Raw genomic sequence first — 22,508 nt, forward strand, 5'->3', positions numbered from 1 at the left:
TAAAGGGCCAGATAGTAAATATTTTAGCTTCTGCTGCCACATATGGTTTCTGTCAATATTCTTTGTTTTTATAACACTTTAAAAATAAAAAGACCATTTTTAAGCTCAGAGGCTATACAAAAACAGGTTGCCAGTGGGTTTGGCCTGTGAGCTGTCATCTGTGGACTCCTGAGCCAGACAGACCAAGAAAAAGAGAAGACACAAATAACTAAATTCAGGAGTGAAAAAGGAGACAGCGGTTCTGACTTCATAAAAGTTAAAAGGACTATAAGAGAGTACTATAAGTAACTGCATGTCAATAATTTAGAAAATTTAGATGAAATGAACAAACTCCTAGAAAGACATGAATTACTAAAATTGACTGAAGAAATATAAAATCTGAATTGATCTATAAAAAGCCAAAAAAAAAAAAAAAAAAAGAACTAGTAATTTAAAATCTCCAAACAAAAAAGTCCAAGCTCAGATGGTGAATTATACCAAACATTCAAAGAATAAAGAACATCTCGCCTTTAAAAAGTCTCCCAGATAAAGGAAGAGGCAGGAACACTTCCCAACTCATTCTTTGAGGCTCATATTACCCGATACTAAAGCCAGAAAATGACATCACAAAAAACAACAACAACAACAACAAAAAACTACAGAACAATATCCCACATGGATATAGATGAAAAAGTCCTTGACAAAATATCAGCAAACAAAATCCAGCAACATATAAAAAGGATTATATACTATAACCAGGTGTGATTTATCCCAGAAATGCAAGGTTGCTTTACCATCTGAAAGCCAATTATTGTCATAGATCACACTGAAAGAAAAAAGAACAATTGCTATGTGATGATCTCAGTAAGTGCAGAAAATGCATTTCACAAAATCTAATGGTCATTCATGATAAAAATTCTCAACAGAGTAGGAACAGAAAGGAACTTCCCCAACCCAATAAAAAGCATCTACAAAACCCTTATAGTTACATCTTAATGGCAAGTGATGGAATGCTTTCCTTAAGGTTGGAAACAGGGAAGATATCTGCTCTTGTGACTTCTGTAGAGCACTGTGGTTCTGGTCAGTGCAATCACGCAAGAAAGGGAAATAAAAGGCATCCAGATTGGAAAGGGAGAAACTGCTTCCGTTTGTAGACAACATGATTTTATATTCAGAAAGCCCTAAGGAATCCACCAAAAAACTACTAGAATTAATTTCAGCAAGGTCACATGATCAAGATACAACAATCAGTAGTATTTCTATATACTGGCACTGAACAATCTGAAATAATTAAGAAAATAATACACTCACAATAGCATCAAAAGAACAAAATATTGAGGTATAAATTTAACAAAGGAAGTGCAAGACTTGTATGGTGAAAATTATAAAACATTGCTGAAAGAAGTTAAAGCCCTAAGTAAACAGATAGACATCCCATGTTCATGAATTGAAAGACTCAATTCTTCAGCAAGGCAATTCTCCCCAAATTGACCTACAGAGTCGATACAACTGAAATCTAAATCTCAACTTGCTTCTTTGTAGAAATGACAAACTGATCCTAAAATTCATTTGGAAATACAAAAGAACCAGAATGGCTAAAACAATGTTGAAAAAGAAAGAAATACAGATGGAGGACTTACACTTTCTGACTTCAAAACTCACTACTGGAAAGCTACAGTGGTGGCCTAAAGATAAATACAGATATCAGTAGAACATAATTAAGAGTAGAGAAATAACCTTTGCAGCTACAGTTGATTCAAAGCAGTTAAATGGGAAAGGGATAGTCTTTTCAACAAACTGCTAGGACAAGTGGATCAACACAGGGAAAAGGTAAATGCAGACCCTCACTACACACAAAAATTAACTCAGAAGAGATCAAAGACCTAAATTTAACAGCTAAAATTAAAAAATTTTAGGAAAAAAAAAAGTAGGAGCAAACATTGGTTACTTTGAATTAAGCAAAGAATTCTTAGATATGACAACAAAATCACAAATTATGAAAAGAAAAATTTGACAAATAGGGCTTCTTCAAAAGTTAAAAATTCTGTGTTTTAATTTAGGTATAAATTTATCAAGAAAGTAAAAAGACCACCATAGACTGGGAGAAAATATTTGCAAATTCTATACCAGCACTAATCAGTGCCACCCTGAAGACACAACAGCCTTCCTGACATTGAAGATCTTTTAGTCTATTGCAGAGATGAGTGTTGCTGGCATTCAGCTGAAGGAGAGATCCTGAATGGAAGTCCTATGAGTGATGACTGCAGAGGGATGATGGCTGCAGCGGGATGGAGCTCACAGCGGGGGGAACAGAAATGACACTTTTCTAAAGCATTCCCACCCAATCCCAGTACCCCTTCCCTGTCTCAGGGCATCCTATATTTCTTCAGCTTTTGGAAGGGAACTTATTAAGGCTATATACAAAAGAATCTACAGTAAACAACATATTATACTTAACAGTGAAAGGTTTCAGCTCTCTTTGCGATTGCAAAGGAGACAAGAATGCCCATTATCATGATTTCTGTTTAACAGTTCATTTGCGACTTGTGTCAAAAAAAAGAAATAAGAGATATGAGGCTTACTAGAAAGAGGAACAATGATTGCTTACATAAACAACCCGAAATAATCAACAGAGAAATATTAGAATTAAAAATGAATTTAATAAGGTTTCTGGATACAAGATCAACAAATAATTTATATGTACAAAATTTTTAAAAATGATGCTTCTTACAATAGTATCAGAAAAGATCAAATAATTCTCATATATTGTTGGTGAGAATGTAAAATGGTACAGTTACTTTGGAAAACATTTTGGCGGTTCCTCAAAATGTTAAACATAGAGTTACCATATGACCCAGCAATTCCACTCCTAGGTACATACCTAGGAAGAAGTGAAAACATCTATCCACACAAAAACTGATACAGGAATGTTTATAGCAGCATTATTTATAGCAGTCAAAAAGTGGAAGAAACCCAAACGTTCAACGACTAGTAAATAGACGAACAAAATGTATATTCATACAATGGACCATTATGCAATGATAAAGAGAAATGAAGTACCGGCACAGCCTACAACATGATAAACCTTGAAAACACCATGCTAAGTGAAAGAAGCCAGTCACAGAGACCATATAGTGTAGATTCCATTTATATGAAATGTTCAGAACAGGCAAATCCATAGAGACAGAAAGGGGGTTAGTGGTTGCCCACGGCTAGGAGTTAAGGGAATGAGGGGAGATTACTAATAGGTACAGGGTTTAATTTTGTGGTGATGGGAAAGGTCTAAAATTAGAGTATGGTGATGGTTGCACAACGTTATGAATATACTGAAAACCATTAGACTGTACACTTTAAATCGGTGAATTTTATGTGAATTAAATCTCAACAGAGCTGATAAAAATGTTTTTTAAAAAATCAAATACCAAGGAATTAGTTTAACAAAGGACTGTAAACCCTCTGCTATGAAAACTACTCATGGCTATTGAGATATATTAAAGACCTAAATGAATCAACGAACATATATTCATTGTTGGGAAGACTCAATATTGTAAAGAAGTTAGTTCTCACCTAATTGATCTACAGATTCGATATAATTCCAGTCAAAATCCTCAGAGGGGATTTTGTGAAAATTAACAAAATTACTCTGACATGTATATAAAAATGCAAAAATATTTTTCAAAAATAGCCCAAAACATTAGGCAGATGAACAAGAAAACGTATAGCATTAAATTACAGTGTGTTCTATAAAGCTGCACTGTGGTGTCGGCAGACAAAAGGACAGACCAATAACCCAACTGGACAGAACACGGAGGCCGAAAGTAGGTCACACGCACATTCATGCTCGCAGAGCTGTGAGGAAGGACACAGATGGGCCAGGATGCCTGTACACTGCAGGGAGTGCAAGCTGCAAGTTCCCTGCGGGAACCTGGCAGCATCCCCCGAAACTGAACACAGCCACACGAAGACGTCCCAGTGCCACCCCTATGTGTGCATCTACATGTGTGCCCAGAGATGTGCATGAGGATTTCTTGGCAGCATTACTCAAACAGTCAGGTGTCCAAACAGCAGAACGGATAAACTGGGCATGTTCATACCGTGGAATGATAAACAGCAATGAAAAGGAGCGACTTCTGTTCCACACAATAATCTCCAAAACGTCATGTGCGGTGAGATAAGGCAGGCACAGAGCACATAATGAACATTCCAGCCACCGTGTGGAGAAGAGGAGGGGAATTACTGACAGGGACAGGGAGGACATGTGTGACACCAGCCACGCTGCATTCCTGGGCCGAGCGGATGGCTGCACTGGAGTGTTCACTTCCTCAAAACCCAAAGGACAGAGCACTTATGATCCGTGCTGTGTTCACTATGTATGTTAAACATAAACAGAAATAAGCATAATCAATTCCAAGTGGGGTTTACATCAAAATAGAAAAGTAAAGTAATTGTATCTCAATAAAAGTTCTTTAAAAAAAAAAAAGAAAGGAAAGGAAATTTAAAAAATAAAAAGCATCTGGAACATAAAAGAATACCTTCAGGGCCTTAAAGTAGGAGAAAATATCTCATGAAGAAGACAAAAAGCACTAACCATAATGGAAAAGATTACTAAATTGAACTCCTCAAAATTAAGAGTTCTATTCGCCAATAGAGAGCGTTCAGAGAGTGAAAAGACAAGCCACAGGGTGGGAGAAGCCAGACACGAAAGATTATATATGATTCCATTTATAAAATGTTCCAAAACAGGCAGGATAATACTTAGCTTTGGAGAGGCCAAGGAAGGTAACTGTGAAGGGGCAAGAAAGGGACTTCTGAGGTGGTTATTTTCTATGTTCGTTACAGAAATATTTGCTTTATGATAATTTACTGAGCTGCACATTTGCGTTTTATGCTCCTCTCTGTATGCGTTTTTTCCCACAATGCAAATGATGAAACCAATAAAAAAATCTGAACATGACAAGGACTGTCGCCAGAACCACTTCTATTCGATGCTGCGTGGGGGGCGAGTGGGGTGGGGTGGTGGTCTCAGCCAGGAAAATGGGCCAAGAACAAGAAATAAAGGCACACAGACCAGAGAGAAAAAGGCAGAGTCTTTACTCACGGGTGCCATGGTCACTTCATAGTGAATTTCTTACCCCCAAAAAATAAAAACAAGACAAAACAAAACCAGCTAGAACTAATACCACAATTTAGTATATTCATAGCCATAAAACTATAAAACTGGGAGATGAATTGTTAATAACATTTTCAATAGCACCAAAACCCATAAAATGCTTGGGAAGTATTTTGTTAACTTTGTGTAAGACCTGTATACTGAAAACTACAAAACATTTCTGAGAGAAACTTAAGAAGGCCCAAATAAATCGAGAGATATACCATGTTTATGGATTAGAAGATTCAATATTAACATTCTCAAACAGAATGCTAAATTCAATGCAATTCCAATAAAAATCCAAGCAGGCTTGACAAGCTGATTCTAAAATTTTGCAGAAATCCAAAAGACTTAAACAGATGTGAAACAATTTTGAAAAGGTGGACTTAACAATATCTGAGTTTTTCAATAAAACGACATTATAGCTTTATCACTACAGCTGCAACAGTAATCAAGACAGTATGGATTTGGTATAAAAACACATACTAGAACAATGGAATGGAACAGAGAGTCCAGAAATGAAATGGATCTATGCGCTTCTTTCAGTCATTTTATTTTCAACAAAGGTGCCAAGGTAATTCAATAGGGAAAGGAAAGTAATGCTGAAACAGCCAGTTATCATAGGGGAGAAAATGATCCTCAATCCCTACTTTACATCATACCCTCAAAGTAACTTAATAGGCTAACAGATTTAAATGCATAAGATAAAACTATAAAACTTCTAGGAGGAAAAATAGAGAAGGAAATCTTGGGGTAGAAAAAGAATTTCTTAGGTTTTTAGATGGGACACAGAAAGCATAATTCTTAAAAGGAAAAACTAATAAAATGGACTTTATAACAATTAACAACCTTGGTTCATCAAAAGGCATTTTTAGGAAATTAAGAAAATAAACAGGCAAACTGTAAACTGGGAGAAAGAACTTACATACAGAATTTATTTTTTAAATCTTAAAACTCAATACTAAGACAAACAACTTAATTTAAAAAATAGTCAAAAGATTTGAGCTGACACTTCACATGGGAAGATATATGCATGATCCCTAAGCACCCAAATAAATGTTTGACATATTTAGTCATCAGCAAAATGCAAGCTAAAACAATGAGATGGAACTACATGCACACTACAAAGGCTCAAATTTAAAAAACAGACAATTCCAAGTGTTGTAAGAATACGAAACTATTGGGACTCTCGTAAATGGCTGGGGGCAGTGTAACATGGCTCAGTCTCTTTGCAAGATAGTTCTGAAGTTTTTCACAAACTTAAATGTACATGTATCATATCACCCAGCAGTTCTATCTCTACATATTTACCCATGAGAAAAGAACACATATGTCTGTGATAAGACTTGTACACAAATTTTCACAGCATCTTTACTCATAATAGCCAAATACTGGAAAGCAATCCAAATGTCCATCAATGGATGACTGTATAGATAAACAATCTGTGGTTTATCCATGCATTGGAACACATTACTCAGCAATAAAAAGACTGAATTTTTGGTAAAAGCAATAATACAGACAAATCTCAAAAACACATGCTGAGCAAAAAAAGCCAACCACAAGAATTCATACTGTATGATTCCATTTATATGAAGCTCTAGAATAGGGGCGAAAGTCTAATCTATTGAAAGAACAGATAATTAGATTACTAACCTAAAGAAATCACACGTGTAGTTGCTTCAAGGAGTAGGGGAATGACTGTAGAGAGGCTCGTGGAAACTTTTGGGGGCAATGGAAACATTCTAAACTTGACTGAGATGGTTTTTATACGTGTGTATACGCTTGTCAAACTCATTGAATGTACACTTAAATAGGTGTGCTTTATTATATGTAATATCCCAGTCAAGTTGATTTTTAAAGTATAATGTCTCTAAATAAATTACACTCAGTATTTAGAAAAAACTTAATCTGAGTTACTCCATGATGCTTTTTTGAAAATATTATAATTCTGGGTTTACTGCACAAGCTCCCTAGCAGCAATACCAGAAATGTTTAGTATTACACATTACACAATATCATCATCCTCAGAACTGCTATTTTCACCATCCTAAGTTCCCTTCTGGTCCCTATCTATACACATATATAATTTTTCTACAGCTATAATTACAGCATAAGAAGAACAGAGAAATAACTTAGAATCAAACGTGCAATTTTACTATATACAACACAAATTCAAGTTGTGCATTTTCCTCTGCTGACAGCACTTCCAACTGAACCCAGAACCCAAGTGCTGCCAACACCCTGCTCTGCTTCTTGCTCTGCCCCAGCTCCACCCCTTTCTTCCTGGAGCCCCGTCCCTGCTTCTTGCTCTATCCTGAGGGAGTAGAGGAAGGAATTCCTTTTAATTGGGAGCAAAGACAAGAATTCCCTCCCACCAGCAAGAGATTGGCAGGAAGTGGGGCGGAGGGAGGACACACCAGGCACTGGCCCTGGTCCTGGTCCTGGTCCTGAGCCAGACTAGGATCCGCCTGGAGCACAGGGATGCAGAGTGGAACCGCGCCCTCTCCAGGGTGGAATCCACACCATTTTCCCTTACAACTCTGCCACCTCTGCTCTGCAAGCCCACCTTGGCTGTGGGCTCGGCAGGTCAGGCAGCGCGCATGTAGTGCTCACCAGGGCCCAGGACACCACACGCAGGAGACAGAGAGGCCTCTGCTCTCACAGAGCCTGCAGTTTGGTAAGACAGAGAGGGACAGCAAAACGAGCGGTAAGGGCCAGACACTGCGATGGACAAGATGACTGCTGGGACCAGGGGAGTGCCACGGATAGAGCACCTACAACAACACGGTCCAGCACCGACCTACCTGAGAATGAGAATGTGGGAAAATGCAAGTTCTCAGGTGGAGGCCACGCAAGGCCCATGCAGCCCAGGCTGGCTGCAAAAGAACCACTTTGGAGCTCACTGAAGCTGCGTGTACCGGGGGAGACCTGGAGTCTGAGAGCCTGCAGCAGTGAGCCCCAAAGCTGTGTCTCCAGCAAGCTCTCTCCCTGGCCAGCGGGTTTCGGAACCAGCGCTGGGGGGGAGCAGCTGAACAAATACCTGGGTCATCCTCCTTTCCTAAGCCCTCCAATGAAAACGCTGTACAAATAAAACGTATCTCAAAAGCTCACTACTGTCTGAGGCATCGTCTCTTTCAAAACATCAAGTTTAGTGGCACTTAGCAAGAGCTAGAGCTTTCCCAGCACAACAGGTTGCGGTGCTGACGGAAACAAGAGCGTGTGGGGTGCCGAGTGACTGACCTCGAGGAAGTGTGAGCAGCTCTGGCGCCAAGACTTCTCAGGTCTTTCTTCAATTCTTTTCTGTCTTTCCTCTGTTCAAGGAAAACCGTTCTGGACATGAGTGTTAAGAACAAGAACTACCTCTTCTTTCAAAGAACAGGAGTAGAAGAGTCTACGCACATCGATCTTTACCAATTTGCAGCTGCCATCAAATGAGGGGTCGCCCATTTCCCCACCTCGTAAGTCAAGGGCGTAATCTACTTCTTGGGGGACGCTGCTTGGGCCTCCTTGGGAACAGCCACCACTAATCACACGGCCCTGCTCCTGAGCTGGCTGATACTCTCCAGATCTTGGGTCTGAAACACAAACCCATCATTTTTTTCTCAGGAAAGAAAAGCCTAGGTAGAGCAGAAAGGAAAGTGAGTGGTGTGTTTGGAGAAGGAGAGGCAGGCGGGGCTGCCCACCCTCACTGCTGCTCCCACTGTGGCCCCTGCAGGCAGCAAACCTCGCAGGCTTTCAGGACCAGAAGTCTACATCCCAGCTTCTTAGCGAATCCAGCCAAAAGCGTCATGCCACCTGCCGACCCCGAGTACTGCAGAGAGGCATCAACACACAAACGAGCCGATAAAGTCTGTAAAAGAATTTCTACTCTGTAGAAACTTTGAATTTTCTGTCAGTTATTTATTTTAATGGAGGGGGAATCTCTGTTTACGATGTTACACTGCTAAAGACAGAATGAAAAGTATCTTTAAAACATGGCAAAAGAACCTTTGATTTGAAAACAACTGAAGTTCAGCTCAATTATAAACATATACCTCCTGCCCACCAGCAGCTGTAAGACAGGGTTGAGGACTCAGGGACAGCGAGGCCAGCAGGAAGACGGGAGCAGGAGGGTCCCCAGGGCCCCACGCTCTGGCTCCTCTGGGCCCGGCTGCACCTCTCCTGGGGCTTCCAAGCGACTTGTCTCCGCCTGGGGGGCAACAACGTTTACCTGTGACAGGAAAAGTAGCCTCCCCCACCTGTTCCAGACCTGAATGCACAACATTTCTCATCTGTTTTCTAAAGTTGTAGCAGAGTCTCTCTAGCTGATATCAATACTCTTTTCTAAATGATCACATGCTAAAACTGACAAGTCAAACATGAAAATCAGGGGGACACAGGGAACTATATTCAATATCCTGCGATAAACCGTAATGGAAAAGAAAATGAAAAAGAACACATATACGTATAACTGAGTCACTTTGCTATAGAGCAGAAATTAATACAACACTGTAAATCAACTATACTTCAATAAAATTTTTTAAAAATCAGATGGCATGTTATACAGAGACGAGAAACAAACTTCCTCACCCGACTGGCAACATCTGCATGTAATAAGTTACTGGCCAGTACACCATTCCAAATATAGAGAAAATAACACTATCCAGTAGCCTCGGGGTAACCACCATGCCCTGTGGTCAAATGCTTTGCTCTCAAACACCCTCAAAGTAAAGTGCGTGGCCTCGTACTCCATTCCCAGGAGGTACGTGGCGGGAGGCACTCAGTCCTCTTCCTTTGTCTCAACAGTCCACCCCCTCCCCACATGCACAGGGAAGAATCTGAGGGGAATAGAAACAGAAATCACTAATACTCTACAGCAGTCAATGTTTCTACTTACCAGTAGTTTGAAAAAAATGTTTAATTGCAAAAGAGGCTGAAATCACTTTTTCAATCACCTGCAAACCAGTTATTTAAAGGTCCCTCCGATCTCATAGAGAAAAAAAGCCAGACTGGCAGTCACGGCATAGGGAGGACTTGGGCTGACCCAGGTCCCTGCTCTGTTCCACGTTTCCCTTTAGACCCAAAAGTGAACGGGATAGGGGCAGGGTGGGCACAGCGCCAAGGACACAGGACAGTCCCTCCTTAGAGCAAGACCTCCACCCACGTGTCCAGGCGGCCAAGCAGCTCTCCCAGGTGTCGAGAAGGAGCCCCCGCCCCGGGCGCCTGGGCAGGCAGCCCGCTCCATTCACCCCGCACCGCATCCTCCGTCAGCCCCGACAGCTGGAAGCCAGGAAACTCAAGAGAGAAAAGCCCAGCAGCTTCAACAGACCCCCCGCTAGCACACAGCACCGTATCTTAGAGAGATCACCCTTCACGTGAACCTTCCTGCAGCCAGCTTAGGAATGGCCAGGCTGTCTTCCAGCGGGGCACCCCTGTTTCTAACTTAAACAGGGACCCTGTGGGAGGCGCTGTGCTGCTTCTCTGAACTGAAGCAGAACACGGTTCCAGGACCCAAGATGAAGGGCAGGTGTGGGTGGGCGGGCGAGCGCGCAGCCTCCACGGCTTCAGTGGAGCACATTTCACAGGATGACTAAACCTATTGGGTATAAACATCTGCTTGGAGGAAAAAGCGGGGACAGTCCAGGAAGCTGACCCCACCGTGAAACGAAGACAACTTTGGCGAATCTAAGTGTGTTGATAACACTCCCAGAACACAGACGGCCAGGGCTGAGCCTGACGGAAGCCTCCATCCTGGAGGTGGTCAGGGAGGCCCGTGCTGCCCTCTGACAGTCAGCATGGCCTAAGCCACCTTGTGCGGCCAGGCAAGCAGATGTTGCGGTGCTGAGAGAGGGAGAGGGGAGGTGACCACAGCGCTGCAAACACAGGGCCGAGACCGCGTGCTTGGTGTCCTCCAACACTGAACGCATCGGCCAGCCCCGAGGGCAGCAAAAGGTCACAACTGCACAGGAGCTCGAGGGGAGAGCAGCCGGCAGCCCCATGATGACTGCATGCCCAGGAGCCTGCAGATCCGGGGGCATCCTGGGAGGGCCGGCGTGCCCACGCACACCAGGAAGGTCGGCAGATCTGTCGGAAGGACTGGGGAAAAGGGGAGCTAGACAATTAATTCACCCCTGAGGCTGGGAGAGAACTGGGTTTTGAACTGGCCAGAAACTCAGGACACCTGGAAGCAGGTTTCTCACAGACCCAGCAGAGGCCACTCACCCATGGATAGAAGGGCTCAGTCCCAGGAGTGGAGACCCCACACCTCCCGGCGCACCTGCTGCCACGGCCCCCAGACAGCGTGGCCGGGCCTCCAAGGGTGCAGAGAACCACACACAAACAGAATCAACCATTAATATGCCTACGAGGACCCAGGACACAGAGCAAAATGGCAGCCCTCTAGAGCTGCTGGAGGAGAGGACAAAAAATAGAAGCTCTCAAAGGTGCCCTAGAACACCGAGGAATGGAAAGCATAACATCTAACTTCTAACAGCAACAGTGAAGATGAAAGGGTTGGTCACAGCTCACAACTGAGTAAATGAACTGGAAGGTCGAACTGTAGAATGCAGAGAAACAGAAGTCAAAAGGGAAATGAGCAAACTGTAAGACCCAACACTCAAACACGAGAACCTGAAAGGAGAAAACAAGAAGAAATTAAGAGCCAATATAGAAAAATTCATCTCATTTGAAAAAACCTTGAGTCTGCACTTTGAAAGAGCTCACCACATTCCAGAAATGACTCCTGACACACATTAAAAATTCCCAAATTCCAAGAAGATGGAAAAAATTTTATAAATCTTCAGTCACAAATATATTTTAAAAACCAATAATTTCCAATGACACAGAAAAAGCATGCAACAAAATCCAACACCTGTCCACATGATAAAAATTCTCAGCAAATAAGGAACACAGGATGACATACAACATGAGAGGCTGGTGCTTCCTCCCAGTTCAGGAGAAGGCGAGGATGTCGGCTCCACACGCACGGAAACTCCGGCCAGAGCCATAAGGCAAGGAAGGCAAATAAAAGGCCTCCAGATCAGAGAGGAAGAGATAAAACTGCTCCCATTTGCAGATGACGTGATTGTCCACCTAGAAAATCCTCAGGAATCTACTCGAGAAACCTAGAACCAGTGAGTTCTGCAAGATCAACACATAAAATAATCACATTTCTATATACTAACAACAAACAAAGAAGTTAGAGATACTATGTCCATGAATAACTGCTGCAAAGAAAATGCAATGTTGGTGCAAACTTAACAAAATATGTACGTGATCTATATCCTGAAAACCACAAAATGCTGATGAAAGAAACCAAAGACGACCTAAGCAAATGCAAAACACATTTTTAAGAGCGGCCACAGACCACCCCCTTCTAAGTAGGAATTTATTTCCTAATGATGGCGCCCAGATCACACAGCCCCTGTCTGAAGGCCACAGGCCAGAGCCCGCGGGCCTTCGCAGGAGGTACCAGGCCTGCTCGGCATGGGCTCCTTCTGGGGAGAATCCCTGTGGCCCTGAGCTTTGTGCTTTGCCTTCTGGGTTTGGAGGCACTGCCCCTGAGGACTTCGACTTCCCACAAGGGGGTGGGCATTGACCTCTTGCTCCCCCGAAACACCACCAACAGACATCTTCTGAGATAACCCAGACCTTTTGTGACTCGCTTTCTCTCCAAAACAAAGATCCTCGGACACATACGGGACGAGGAGTGACACCGAGGTCGCCCGGGAGGCCCTTCCCACTCTCTGGAAAGGCACTACTGGCCCCCAGGCAGCAGCCTGCGGGACAGCTACTAAGAGCACATTCTCTGAAGGGCTGCACTACAGCGATGAGCTCTGAAAGTCCATCTGTAAACAGACTCAGAAACTCAGAACATTGCTCTCCACGGAAATGACAGCCAACAGGACAGCTGGGTTCCAAGATAAGTATACAGAAGTATCTAATTCAATCTAACTTTACTTAAATGGAACACACAAACCCGAACTCCACTCATTCATTTAACAAATATCTATTAATACCTACTATTTGCCAAGTTCCAGGAGCTTCAGAAACATCAGTGAAAAAACAGGGCCTGTTCCCTCCTGTGCGGAGCTGGTGTTCTATCAGGGAAGGCAATGACGAGAACAAAGGACGCGGTATTAAAGGTGATAAATGCCGTGTGCAGACCAGAAGTGCTGGGGGTGGGACATCCCAGGCACAGGCAGGTCCCACCACTGTACAGAGGGGTAAGAGCAGCACTGAGAAGCCGGAGGCGATGGTGGGGTGGGTCAGGCAGGTGCATGAGAGAGAGAAAGGGCAGGGCCCAGGGGGCATGGCTGTGGGAGGTGAAGCAGCCGCTGTCTGGGGAGGCTGGGGAAGCGGCAGAGGCACAGGGCCTGACGTCTCCTGAGCTTTGGCTTTTGCTGTGTCCATCTGCCTGTTCGCTGCTGCATCCCTTGCACACGCTGCTGCACCTAACACATCCAGGTACCCATTTGCTGAATGAATGAACTCCAGCCCCAGAAGCGGCATGGGAGCTTGTCTCCCCTGATGTTATCACTCCTAATGAAACATGTTCTGAATCCAAACACGGTCACCAGATGCAACCCTGGTAGCTAACAAGTCAAAATGCAACCTCGATGCTCCAGCAAAGGGGCCTTGTGAACCCATTCTTCATGTAGAAAGGGTCCATTCTGACACACAGTCTGTGGTTATGCTGCACTGGTATCACTCCCATGCTGAGACAGAATACAGCAGTCACACTGTCACCACCTGGCCTTCACTGGAGACCACAACCGTCTTCTCCGCACAAGCACACACTCAAGGGGCCAAAGCACGTTCCCCAAAGACCCTGCCACCACCCTCATATCCCCTGCCCAAGGAAGCCCAGGCCAAAGGAGAGGTCTCTAAGGGAGCCCCCCGTGAAGGCCATCCCACACAGGGGGATGCCTCCTTCATCATGTGACCAGAAGACATCATCAGGGTCAGGGCAAGCCAAAATCATAGGCACCCAAGGGCACACTGAGAAGAAGGCAGCGCCCCTTCTGAGATCTCTGGACAGAGACTGTTACTCAGTTTCAAGGGCATCCTGCAAAAGTGCCTGGGAATCTTCGGACATATCAAGATGAAGAAAGTTGGGGAGGGAATGCAGAATGTTCCAGAGGAGATGGGAGACTCCCAGGTAAAGACAACGTGGGTTCTGGGGCCCTTGGGTGAAATGTGAACGAGATGAGCACTAGTATCAGCCACCTGTCGGCGAGCTGTCCCTGCTCATCCCCTGAGGTCCGGGCATTCACTTCTGGGCATGAACCCAAGAGGGACTCTCGTACGTGTGCAACACGGGGTGCATGCAAGAACGTCCACAGCAGCGATTCACAAGGGCAAGAGCGTGGAAATGGCCGGGGTGCCCATCAGTAGGAGCACGGGTGAATACACGCAGTGTGTTTGCCCAGTGGAATGTTGTACAGCAGACGAATGAATGAGCTGCAGACAATAGAGAAACAGAACAGAACAGAAAGTCTGGAAATAAACCTACACTGACATGGCCAATTGATTCTTAACAAAGCACTGGGGCAATTCAACTGAGAAAAGAAAGTCTCTTCAACACTGGTGCAGCTTAATAGCCATATGAAAAAATTAACCCCTGCTTCCTACCAGATGAGACACAGAAATGAACACAAGGTGGATAATGGGTCTAAATATAAAAGTAAGAAAACAAGAGAATAACTTCTTTAGGGCAAGCAGAGACGTCTCAGAAAAAAAAAATTAACTATAAAAGGGAAAAATCAATAATTCGAACTTCATCAAGATTTAAAACTTCTGCTCATCAAAAGACACCATTAAAATATGAAAAGGCAAGCCACAGACAGGGAGAAAATACTCAGAAAACACGTATCTGACAAAGGACTTGTATCCAGAATACAAAGCAAACATCACAACACACAAGACAAACAACCTGTTTTTTTAAAAATAGGCAAAGATCTGGACATCTCGCAAAAAAGGATTTATGAACGACCCATAAACCAATGAGAAGGTGCCCAACATCACTAGCTACCAGGGCACGCAGTGAAAACAAATGAGATGCACTTCACCTCTGCTACAGTGGCTGAAACCAAGGCTGACTATCCGTGTCAGGAGAAGGTGGCGCAACACAGAGGGGCCCCAGTGCACCCAGCGGGAATCACCTGTGATTCCTCAAATCTTCCCAAGTGAAAGGGAAACACACACCCACGGAAGGACTTACATCAGGATGTTTATGGCGCTTTTATTAAAATAACCCAAACTGGCAACTGCTCCAATGTCAACCAACAGTAGCACAGAAACTGACTGTGGTACCTTCACACCAAGACCAAGATTACAACACAGAGTGACCCACCATCACTCACAGTCACCGGTGACCACGACGTGGCGAGGAAGCTAAATGCAGGCACTCACACCATGTGGCTTCACTCACGCTGTCTGGAAGCAGCGCTGGATGATGGAAACGTCCTCTGCCCAGACTGGGCTGTTAGTTACCAGCATGTATACAGGTGTCAAAACCTTCACATTGCTCGCTTTGTACACAATTTTCACACTAAAATCTTGCACTTCACTATATATAAATTTTACCTCAATTTTAAAAAATGAAATGAACGGTAAGGACATGCGACAATATGGATGGACCTTAACAATATAAGTTTAAAAAGTTCCAAAATATTATATACAGCCTGCTACTCTTTTTATAAAGTTAAATACAACTAAAAACTAATTGATTTTTTCAGATCTGTATAGATACTAAAAACTTCAGCAGGGGGCGGGGACAGGGTGTTGTGTGGTCACCAGGAGCAGAAGGCAGTGTAATGAGGTCAGAGCAGGGAGCTAGCGCTCGTCTCGGATGGCAGGCTCACGGATGCTAGCATTATCAAAATAAACATACAGGCACAGTCACGGACACAGAAACAAACAATGAGACAGATGCATGGACCAGCAATGAGGATGCGTCCTGAACCCAGGGTCAGGGTTCATCCAGTTCTGTGCCCCTGAGACCCTGGGACCTAAATTCACAAAGAGGAAAAGAAATCACCACAGAAACTGGAAAACAACCATAATAACTAAGATTTCTGCTCAGAACTTACAGGACACCCCACAGGGCTCACGAGAAGAAAACAACTGCCATACATCACACTTCAGAGAAGGGGAAGGGCTGCAAGTAAGGAGCTCGGGGTTCAATTTAAGATCAGAGGTCAAGCACTAGGGTGAGCCCGGACACAGCAGAAGAAACAAAACCACAAAGATCGAAAATCAAAGAAACAAAACAAAGAAACATAGAGGAAAAGGAGCTCAAAAGGCAGTGGTTAGACAAAAGGAGTGCAGCCCAGCCCTTGAGGAGCCCTGCACCCCCAGACCTGGAGGAGCCCAAGGGAAGACTGCATACAAACAAATGTTCTTAGAGTACCTTAAAGTCACTAAAAAGAAAATCTATAGTTGAGTATATACTACACGTAAAATTACATGTTCTTTTTTCACCCATCATAATCACCTGTCATGTTATTAAAAATTCTTTATGAACGTTACAGTATGGACTTCCCTGATGGTCCAGTGGGTAAGACTCTGCACTCCAAATGCAGGGAGCCCAGGGTTCGATCCCTGGTCAGGGAACTAGATCCCGCATGCATGTCATAACTAAGGGTTCGCATGCCTCAACTAAGAATCCACATGCTGCAACTAAAAAAGATCCCACATGTGGCAACTAAAGGTCCTGTGTGCCGCAATGAAGATCCTGCGCGCTACAGCGAAGACCTGGTACAGCCAAAATCAATCAATCAATCATATATATTTTAAAATACTTTTTAAAAATTACAATAATTCTCTCACACAAATTGACCACAATTCACTTCACCATTACTCTACTATCCAATATTAACTTGTTTCCATTAACTAATTTTCCATCATGATAAATAACACTAAAGCTTCCTTGGACATAAATCTTTTCCAGAATTTCAAGGATACCTAGAAGTAAAATGCAGGGTCAAGGGCACAGGCATTTTTAAAGTTCTTAATATAAAATGTAAAATTATGCTGTCAACGCTACCAGTTCACATGGCATTTCCAAACACTGAGTATCTACATTTTTGGAGAACTTTGTTATAACAATTTGATTTTCAAAAGCAGTATCTCACTTAATTTAATTTGTGTTTGATCACAAACAATGTAACAATTTCTTAAGGGTCGCTGTTTGCATGTCTACCTTTGAGAGTCTCCACTCCTGCCCTTTTCTATCTATCTACTACTCATTTTTCTTTGTGTTTTCTTGTGAACCTGCATGAATTATTGCTATTTAAGGCTATTAACATTTTAAGTATGGTATTTGTCAACATCTTTCTAGCTTATCTTCACTTTGTTCATATGTTTCTCTGCTGTGCAACTCTGTGTTCATATGTAACCCTATGTATCAAAAATCAATTTGCTGATTAGGTGCTACAGCAATTAAACAGCAACAACGTACCAGCCTTCAAGTCTGACTGAAACATATTCGAGCAATGGTTTTTCAAGAACACACTACAATGTAATATCTCTTAATTAATTATTCAACCGACATATAGTCACACATTTTAAATAAAACAAAGGGTTACTTACCGAATCCAAAAAGCAAAGGTAAGACCCTGAGCTCTGTGCTACTGCTTGATTTTTAGAATATCCAACTGTTTAAAAAAGGAAAGGAAAAGCTCTTTTAGAATTCGATTTTCAATGGATTCTTTTTCATAAAATTTAGTGTGATGTACACGGTAGGAAAGCTAGGAACTTTCTGCACCGCTAAGTGAAAACTCAGGCCGCTTTAACAGAAACTGATGCAGAAAGTATAATGATAAGAGATGACAGCCCATCCAGCACCAGTGTTAAAGCAGGATGTGCTCACGCGAGGAAAATAAAGTAGGCAAACATTTATCCAGCACAGCACTAAGCCAAGCCCCGGGGAATATTTTTAAAAAACAAAATTACAATGTCCCTGAATGGAAGGACTTGAGCAGAACTGGCAGGAACCCTAAGAAAAGTCTCTGCTGATAAAAGTCACGATACAGTTACCTGGCAGTTGGGACACATGTGTGATCAGATGGAAGGGGCCAGTGATGTCAGCTCTTCATCAGGGTGCTGACTGCACGGTGTATTCAGTTTGTGAAAATTAACCGAACTGTACAATGACGAGTGTACTTTTCTGTATGGACATTACATTTTAATAAATATTTTAAAATCCTTGCCTTCAAAGAGACTACAACTGAGTTGGAAGGAGAGGTCACTGACAACCTATGTTAAATGCCAAACCAAGGGTGGGAAGCACTAGGGAGGCTTATGGAGAGAAGAGACCACGGCAGAGGGGACCAGAGAGATGGCGTGAGTTCACACTGAGAGAATGGGGCTCTGAGTGACGCACTGGGCGGTGAGCAGCGTGGGGAGCACTGGCAGCTTTCACAGGGAGGGCAGCCAGGAAAGGTTTCCGAACAAGGAACAGAGTGCAGAAATTAACACGCGGCAGGCCCGGTGTGGGTGCTGAGGGCAGGGCAGGCTAGAAGAGGCACTTAGCCCCGAAGAGGAAGCCAAGGGGCCTTCGAGGGGCACAATTCCCACCTTCCCTAGAAGAGAGGTTCTGGCACCTGAATCATGTTGCAGAGACACTTAGATATGGTGCCACCGAGGAAAGTCGCATGAAACAGAACAGGTGCGTGCAGAGTTAACACAATAAATCCCTCTCACTCAAAGCTGAGACAGCCTGAAAGATGTCGGTCCCAGGGGACGGCAGCTACGTGTCTGCCCCAGGCCTCGTCCAAGGCGCTCCCCAGGTTTCTGCTGTAAGGGGAGCAGGGGGAGACGGCGGGTCCCTCCTGCTACTCGGCCACGCTCTGGAGCAAACCACACTGCAACCAGAAGTAAGGACCTTGGCCCTCGCGTGTAGTGTCAGAGGGTGTGACCCAGAGCAGTGCCTTCGGCTGTTTTCAGTGAGGTAGCACCTTCATTTCCAGCATTAATCCTCGAGCTTGGCCAACCCAAACCAGTTAGCAGGACAGTCACAGATGTCAAAGAATCACAGGTACAACCAGCCAGAGAAGGAAACACGTGCAAGGGGAGACGGGCCCGGCTCCCGACCCCTGGGGATGGACTAGCAGCTGTAGCTACATCTCCATCATCACCGCAAAGCAAGGCAGACCCAGAGAAAGAGCTCATGGAATCAAAATGAAAAACAGGAAGAGACTTTCCGCAAATCACGTTGAAATTAGCAGGAGTTCTGTTTAAAAAGTGGTTTTATGAGCGTTGGGTTTTAGAAGGGGAAAAATCGAACCCAAGAATTTGGATAATGAAGGAAAATGCATCTACTAAGGAAGCTGAACGTTTCTCACGATGAATCTTGTGTTTGGCAAAGATAAGGAATTTGCTTTAATATTATTGCCTTGAAAAGTCAAATGTTTGTGCCAGGGTCTGATGTTTGGGGAGGCCTGTCCCTTTGTGAGGGGAGTCGGTTGTCATGGACACAGCAGGACAAACTCCCGCCTCGGTGAGATATTAACATTCCTTACTCTTGGAGAGAAGAGGGTGGGATTGTGTTTTATTTCAATTTTAGCAAGTGACCACATTATTAAGAAATGTTTTGCTCTATTATGATATGAAATAATAGCAAATGAATCTTAACCCAATTTAAATACCCTACGCTCCTGAAAATAGACACTTTAGATCTATGTTATCCAATAGTCAATATAACATTTCCTATTTAAGAAAATATAGTTATAGGAAAGTATGTCCTTTCTGACATAATCCAAATTAACTCTGTTTTATTAATTTATTATTCACAGGAGTCCCACGAATTGGCTCGCCTTATCCAACTTCAAAGAGACAGCAGAATCATTTCTTTACAATATCACAATTTGCTTTCTTGTTGTTGATAGAATACATATAAATGTGACATGGCTCAAGCTATATTACTCTATAAGAAGTATTTTATGAAAGATAAAACTTGCTTTTAAAGTGGCGGTTAGACAAGCAATCACAACAGTCATCAAAATGCCTTTAATTCACTTTCATTCAACTATGAAAGATGCAAAACATCTTAATTAAAGAATATTTTGAAAGGTTGTTTATAGTCATCTCAAAACCATAATTTGTTTACACACATTTCAGAAGCAAGTTGAAATAGATGTTCCACAATAACTGTTTTATAAAAGATCTTCTATTTTAAACAAACTAAAGATAATGAAAACAAGAAATAATTTTGGGGAAAATACTAAAAATATGCACAAGATGATGAGGAGAAGGTGGAGGAAGACAATAACAGAACAGCTGCTAAGACTTCTCAGGGCCGGCCACGTTGCAGCCTCTTCTGGAACCCTGCACACATCAGCTTGTCTTATGTCCTCCCAACACACACATGGGCACCTACTCCTATGGCCTGTTGACAAAGAAGGAAACAGAGGCATGGGGTGAGTGCAGTGGACCCAACCCTGCAGCCTGGCTCCAGGGCGCCCTTGCTCGGGCACCTGCCCCGCCGTCTGTCCTCGGCACCTCAGATGCTGCACCAGGAGGTAGGACCACGTGTTGCTTTCACCCACCACGAGGACCTCTGCGTGGGGTCACTGTGCAATGTCAAAGAACATGGTCTTTCCATATGAATCTTCTAAAGTAGTAGGAGAAAAGCTTTCTTTTTTCAAAGGACCAAGATTTTTAAACTATTTCTGAATTGAATTTTTTTCCTAAAATATTTTATACAATTTTCTGCTTTCCTACGTAGAGTGCACAGGTTGCTATTTGTGAGGAACGCGAGGCAGGGCAGGGGAACACTTTCTGGGAGAGAAGTTTCTGGTTCATTCTCAAGCCCAACTATTTCTTAACTCATTTCACCAACATTCACCTTCTACTTGCCCCCCTCCTAAAAAAAACAAAAACAAAATACTGGCAGGAAGCTGCAAAAGGCAAAGCGAAGTGCATCTGCCCTGGCTGCCCTTGGTGGAAGATGCATTTAAGCCCCTTGTGGAGCAGCGCACCATCTTCCTTGAGAGCCAGTGTTCAGAGATGCTTAAATCCATTTGAGGGCGGGCCCCAGAGAGCTCCGATTCCAGCTATGCCGTCAACAAAGGGGGTGGTGTGAACTTTGAGTAAATCAGAACTCGGGTGAGAACCACATGAGCTCGAGAGGAGCACAAGCAAGAATCAGCAAGTGAAACCCACCAAGTCCCCTGACCACCCAACACTGGCAGAAAAGAGCAGAGAGAAAGCAGGAAGATGAGAAATTGACTTGGAGGACAAAAGGCATCTAGTAAGAGCAGAACTGTCTCTCCCACTCACACCTCTCCTCCAAGAGCCACCCCAAATGCTCCAGTCCTATACCACAACCCTAATGACCCACCCACCCACCCACCTGGAAGGATCTGAGCATCTGTGAGCCTGCGTTTTGACAAGTCACCCTCTGGGTCTGAACAGGATCTTGCACCCAAGCTAACATCCCCCTGGATCTCATCTGAGGGGTATTCCAGAGGGACCACAAACCTTCAGCTGTGTCGGGAAGTACAAGATTGCCCCAGGACCAAGCCCACTACAGAGGTGAAGCTATACCATTCCTGAGGATTTTAAAGGAGTGGTTCTCAACCCTGGATGTGCCTCAGTATCTCTTGGGAAGCTTTTACAACCCCCATGCCACGGCTGCACCCCAGACCGATTACATGAGAACATCTTAAGGCAGGACCCAGGCATCAGGACTCCTAAAGCCCCCCAGGCAATTCTAACATGCAACCAAAGTTGAACACTACTTTTTTTTTTTTTTTTTGAGGACTACTTTTTAAAGAAAGACATGACTCCTAAAACCTACAGGAACCTGTCCACCAGCCAATCTCATCATCTGCCCTGCCTTGACCTTCAACCCCACGAGCCACAGTCGTATCATCTGTCCTACCTCCACCTTCAGCTCTAGCACTGTGTAGGCATATCGTTTTCAAGTCTTATATGAAAACTGTAAAATCAGACTACTGGAAGCACAAAAGATTACAATTAAAGCTAAGAATACAAAGCTAAACATTCCATACAGAAACAGAGGATGAATGAAGAAACAATGACATCTTGACCCAGCATCATGAAATTTCAAAACTCAAAACATAAAGAGAAAAACCTTAGACACTTTCAGAAAAGATACCTTTAAAATAACAAGAATCAGACTGACAGAAGATTTCTTACTAGAATCAGGAGATGCCAGAAGATAATGAAGCAACTCCTCCAAAATTCCAGGGAAAATTATATTGCACCTAGAATTCTATACCCAGCCAAACTGTCAATTGAGCATAAGTACAAAATAAAGACATTTTCAGACATGTAAATACTCTAAATATTTTACCATCCACATACTGGATATGGAAAAATTACTTGAAGAAGTACTTCAGAGAAATGAAAAAGGAACATATTAAAAAGAAGA

The 22,508-nt window shown here is 43.3% G+C and overlaps 1 protein-coding gene and 1 non-coding gene across 6 annotated transcripts in view; one reads left to right on the top strand and one right to left on the bottom strand.

Moving 5' to 3' along the window:
• Positions 1–22,508, bottom strand: part of B3GNTL1 (UDP-GlcNAc:betaGal beta-1,3-N-acetylglucosaminyltransferase like 1) — a 117,583-nt gene that overhangs the window by 79,775 nt on the left and 15,300 nt on the right. For all 5 annotated transcript variants that reach the window (XR_009049930.1, XM_057714669.1, XM_057714667.1 and 2 more), the window contains exon 4: positions 17,702–17,766. Coding sequence is in view for 4 of the 5 variants with exons in the window: in XM_057714669.1 (XP_057570652.1) it covers positions 17,702–17,766 (65 nt within the window). In the remaining variant the exon portion in view is untranslated. The remainder of the gene's footprint in view (positions 1–17,701; positions 17,767–22,508) is intronic.
• TRNAW-CCA (transfer RNA tryptophan (anticodon CCA)) lies at positions 16,650–16,723 on the top strand. The gene has a single exon. It is a non-coding gene; the product is annotated as a tRNA-Trp (tRNA).

Source organism: Hippopotamus amphibius, chromosome 17, assembly GCF_030028045.1.
Source record: "Hippopotamus amphibius kiboko isolate mHipAmp2 chromosome 17, mHipAmp2.hap2, whole genome shotgun sequence".
Lineage (NCBI taxonomy): Eukaryota > Metazoa > Chordata > Mammalia > Artiodactyla > Hippopotamidae > Hippopotamus > Hippopotamus amphibius.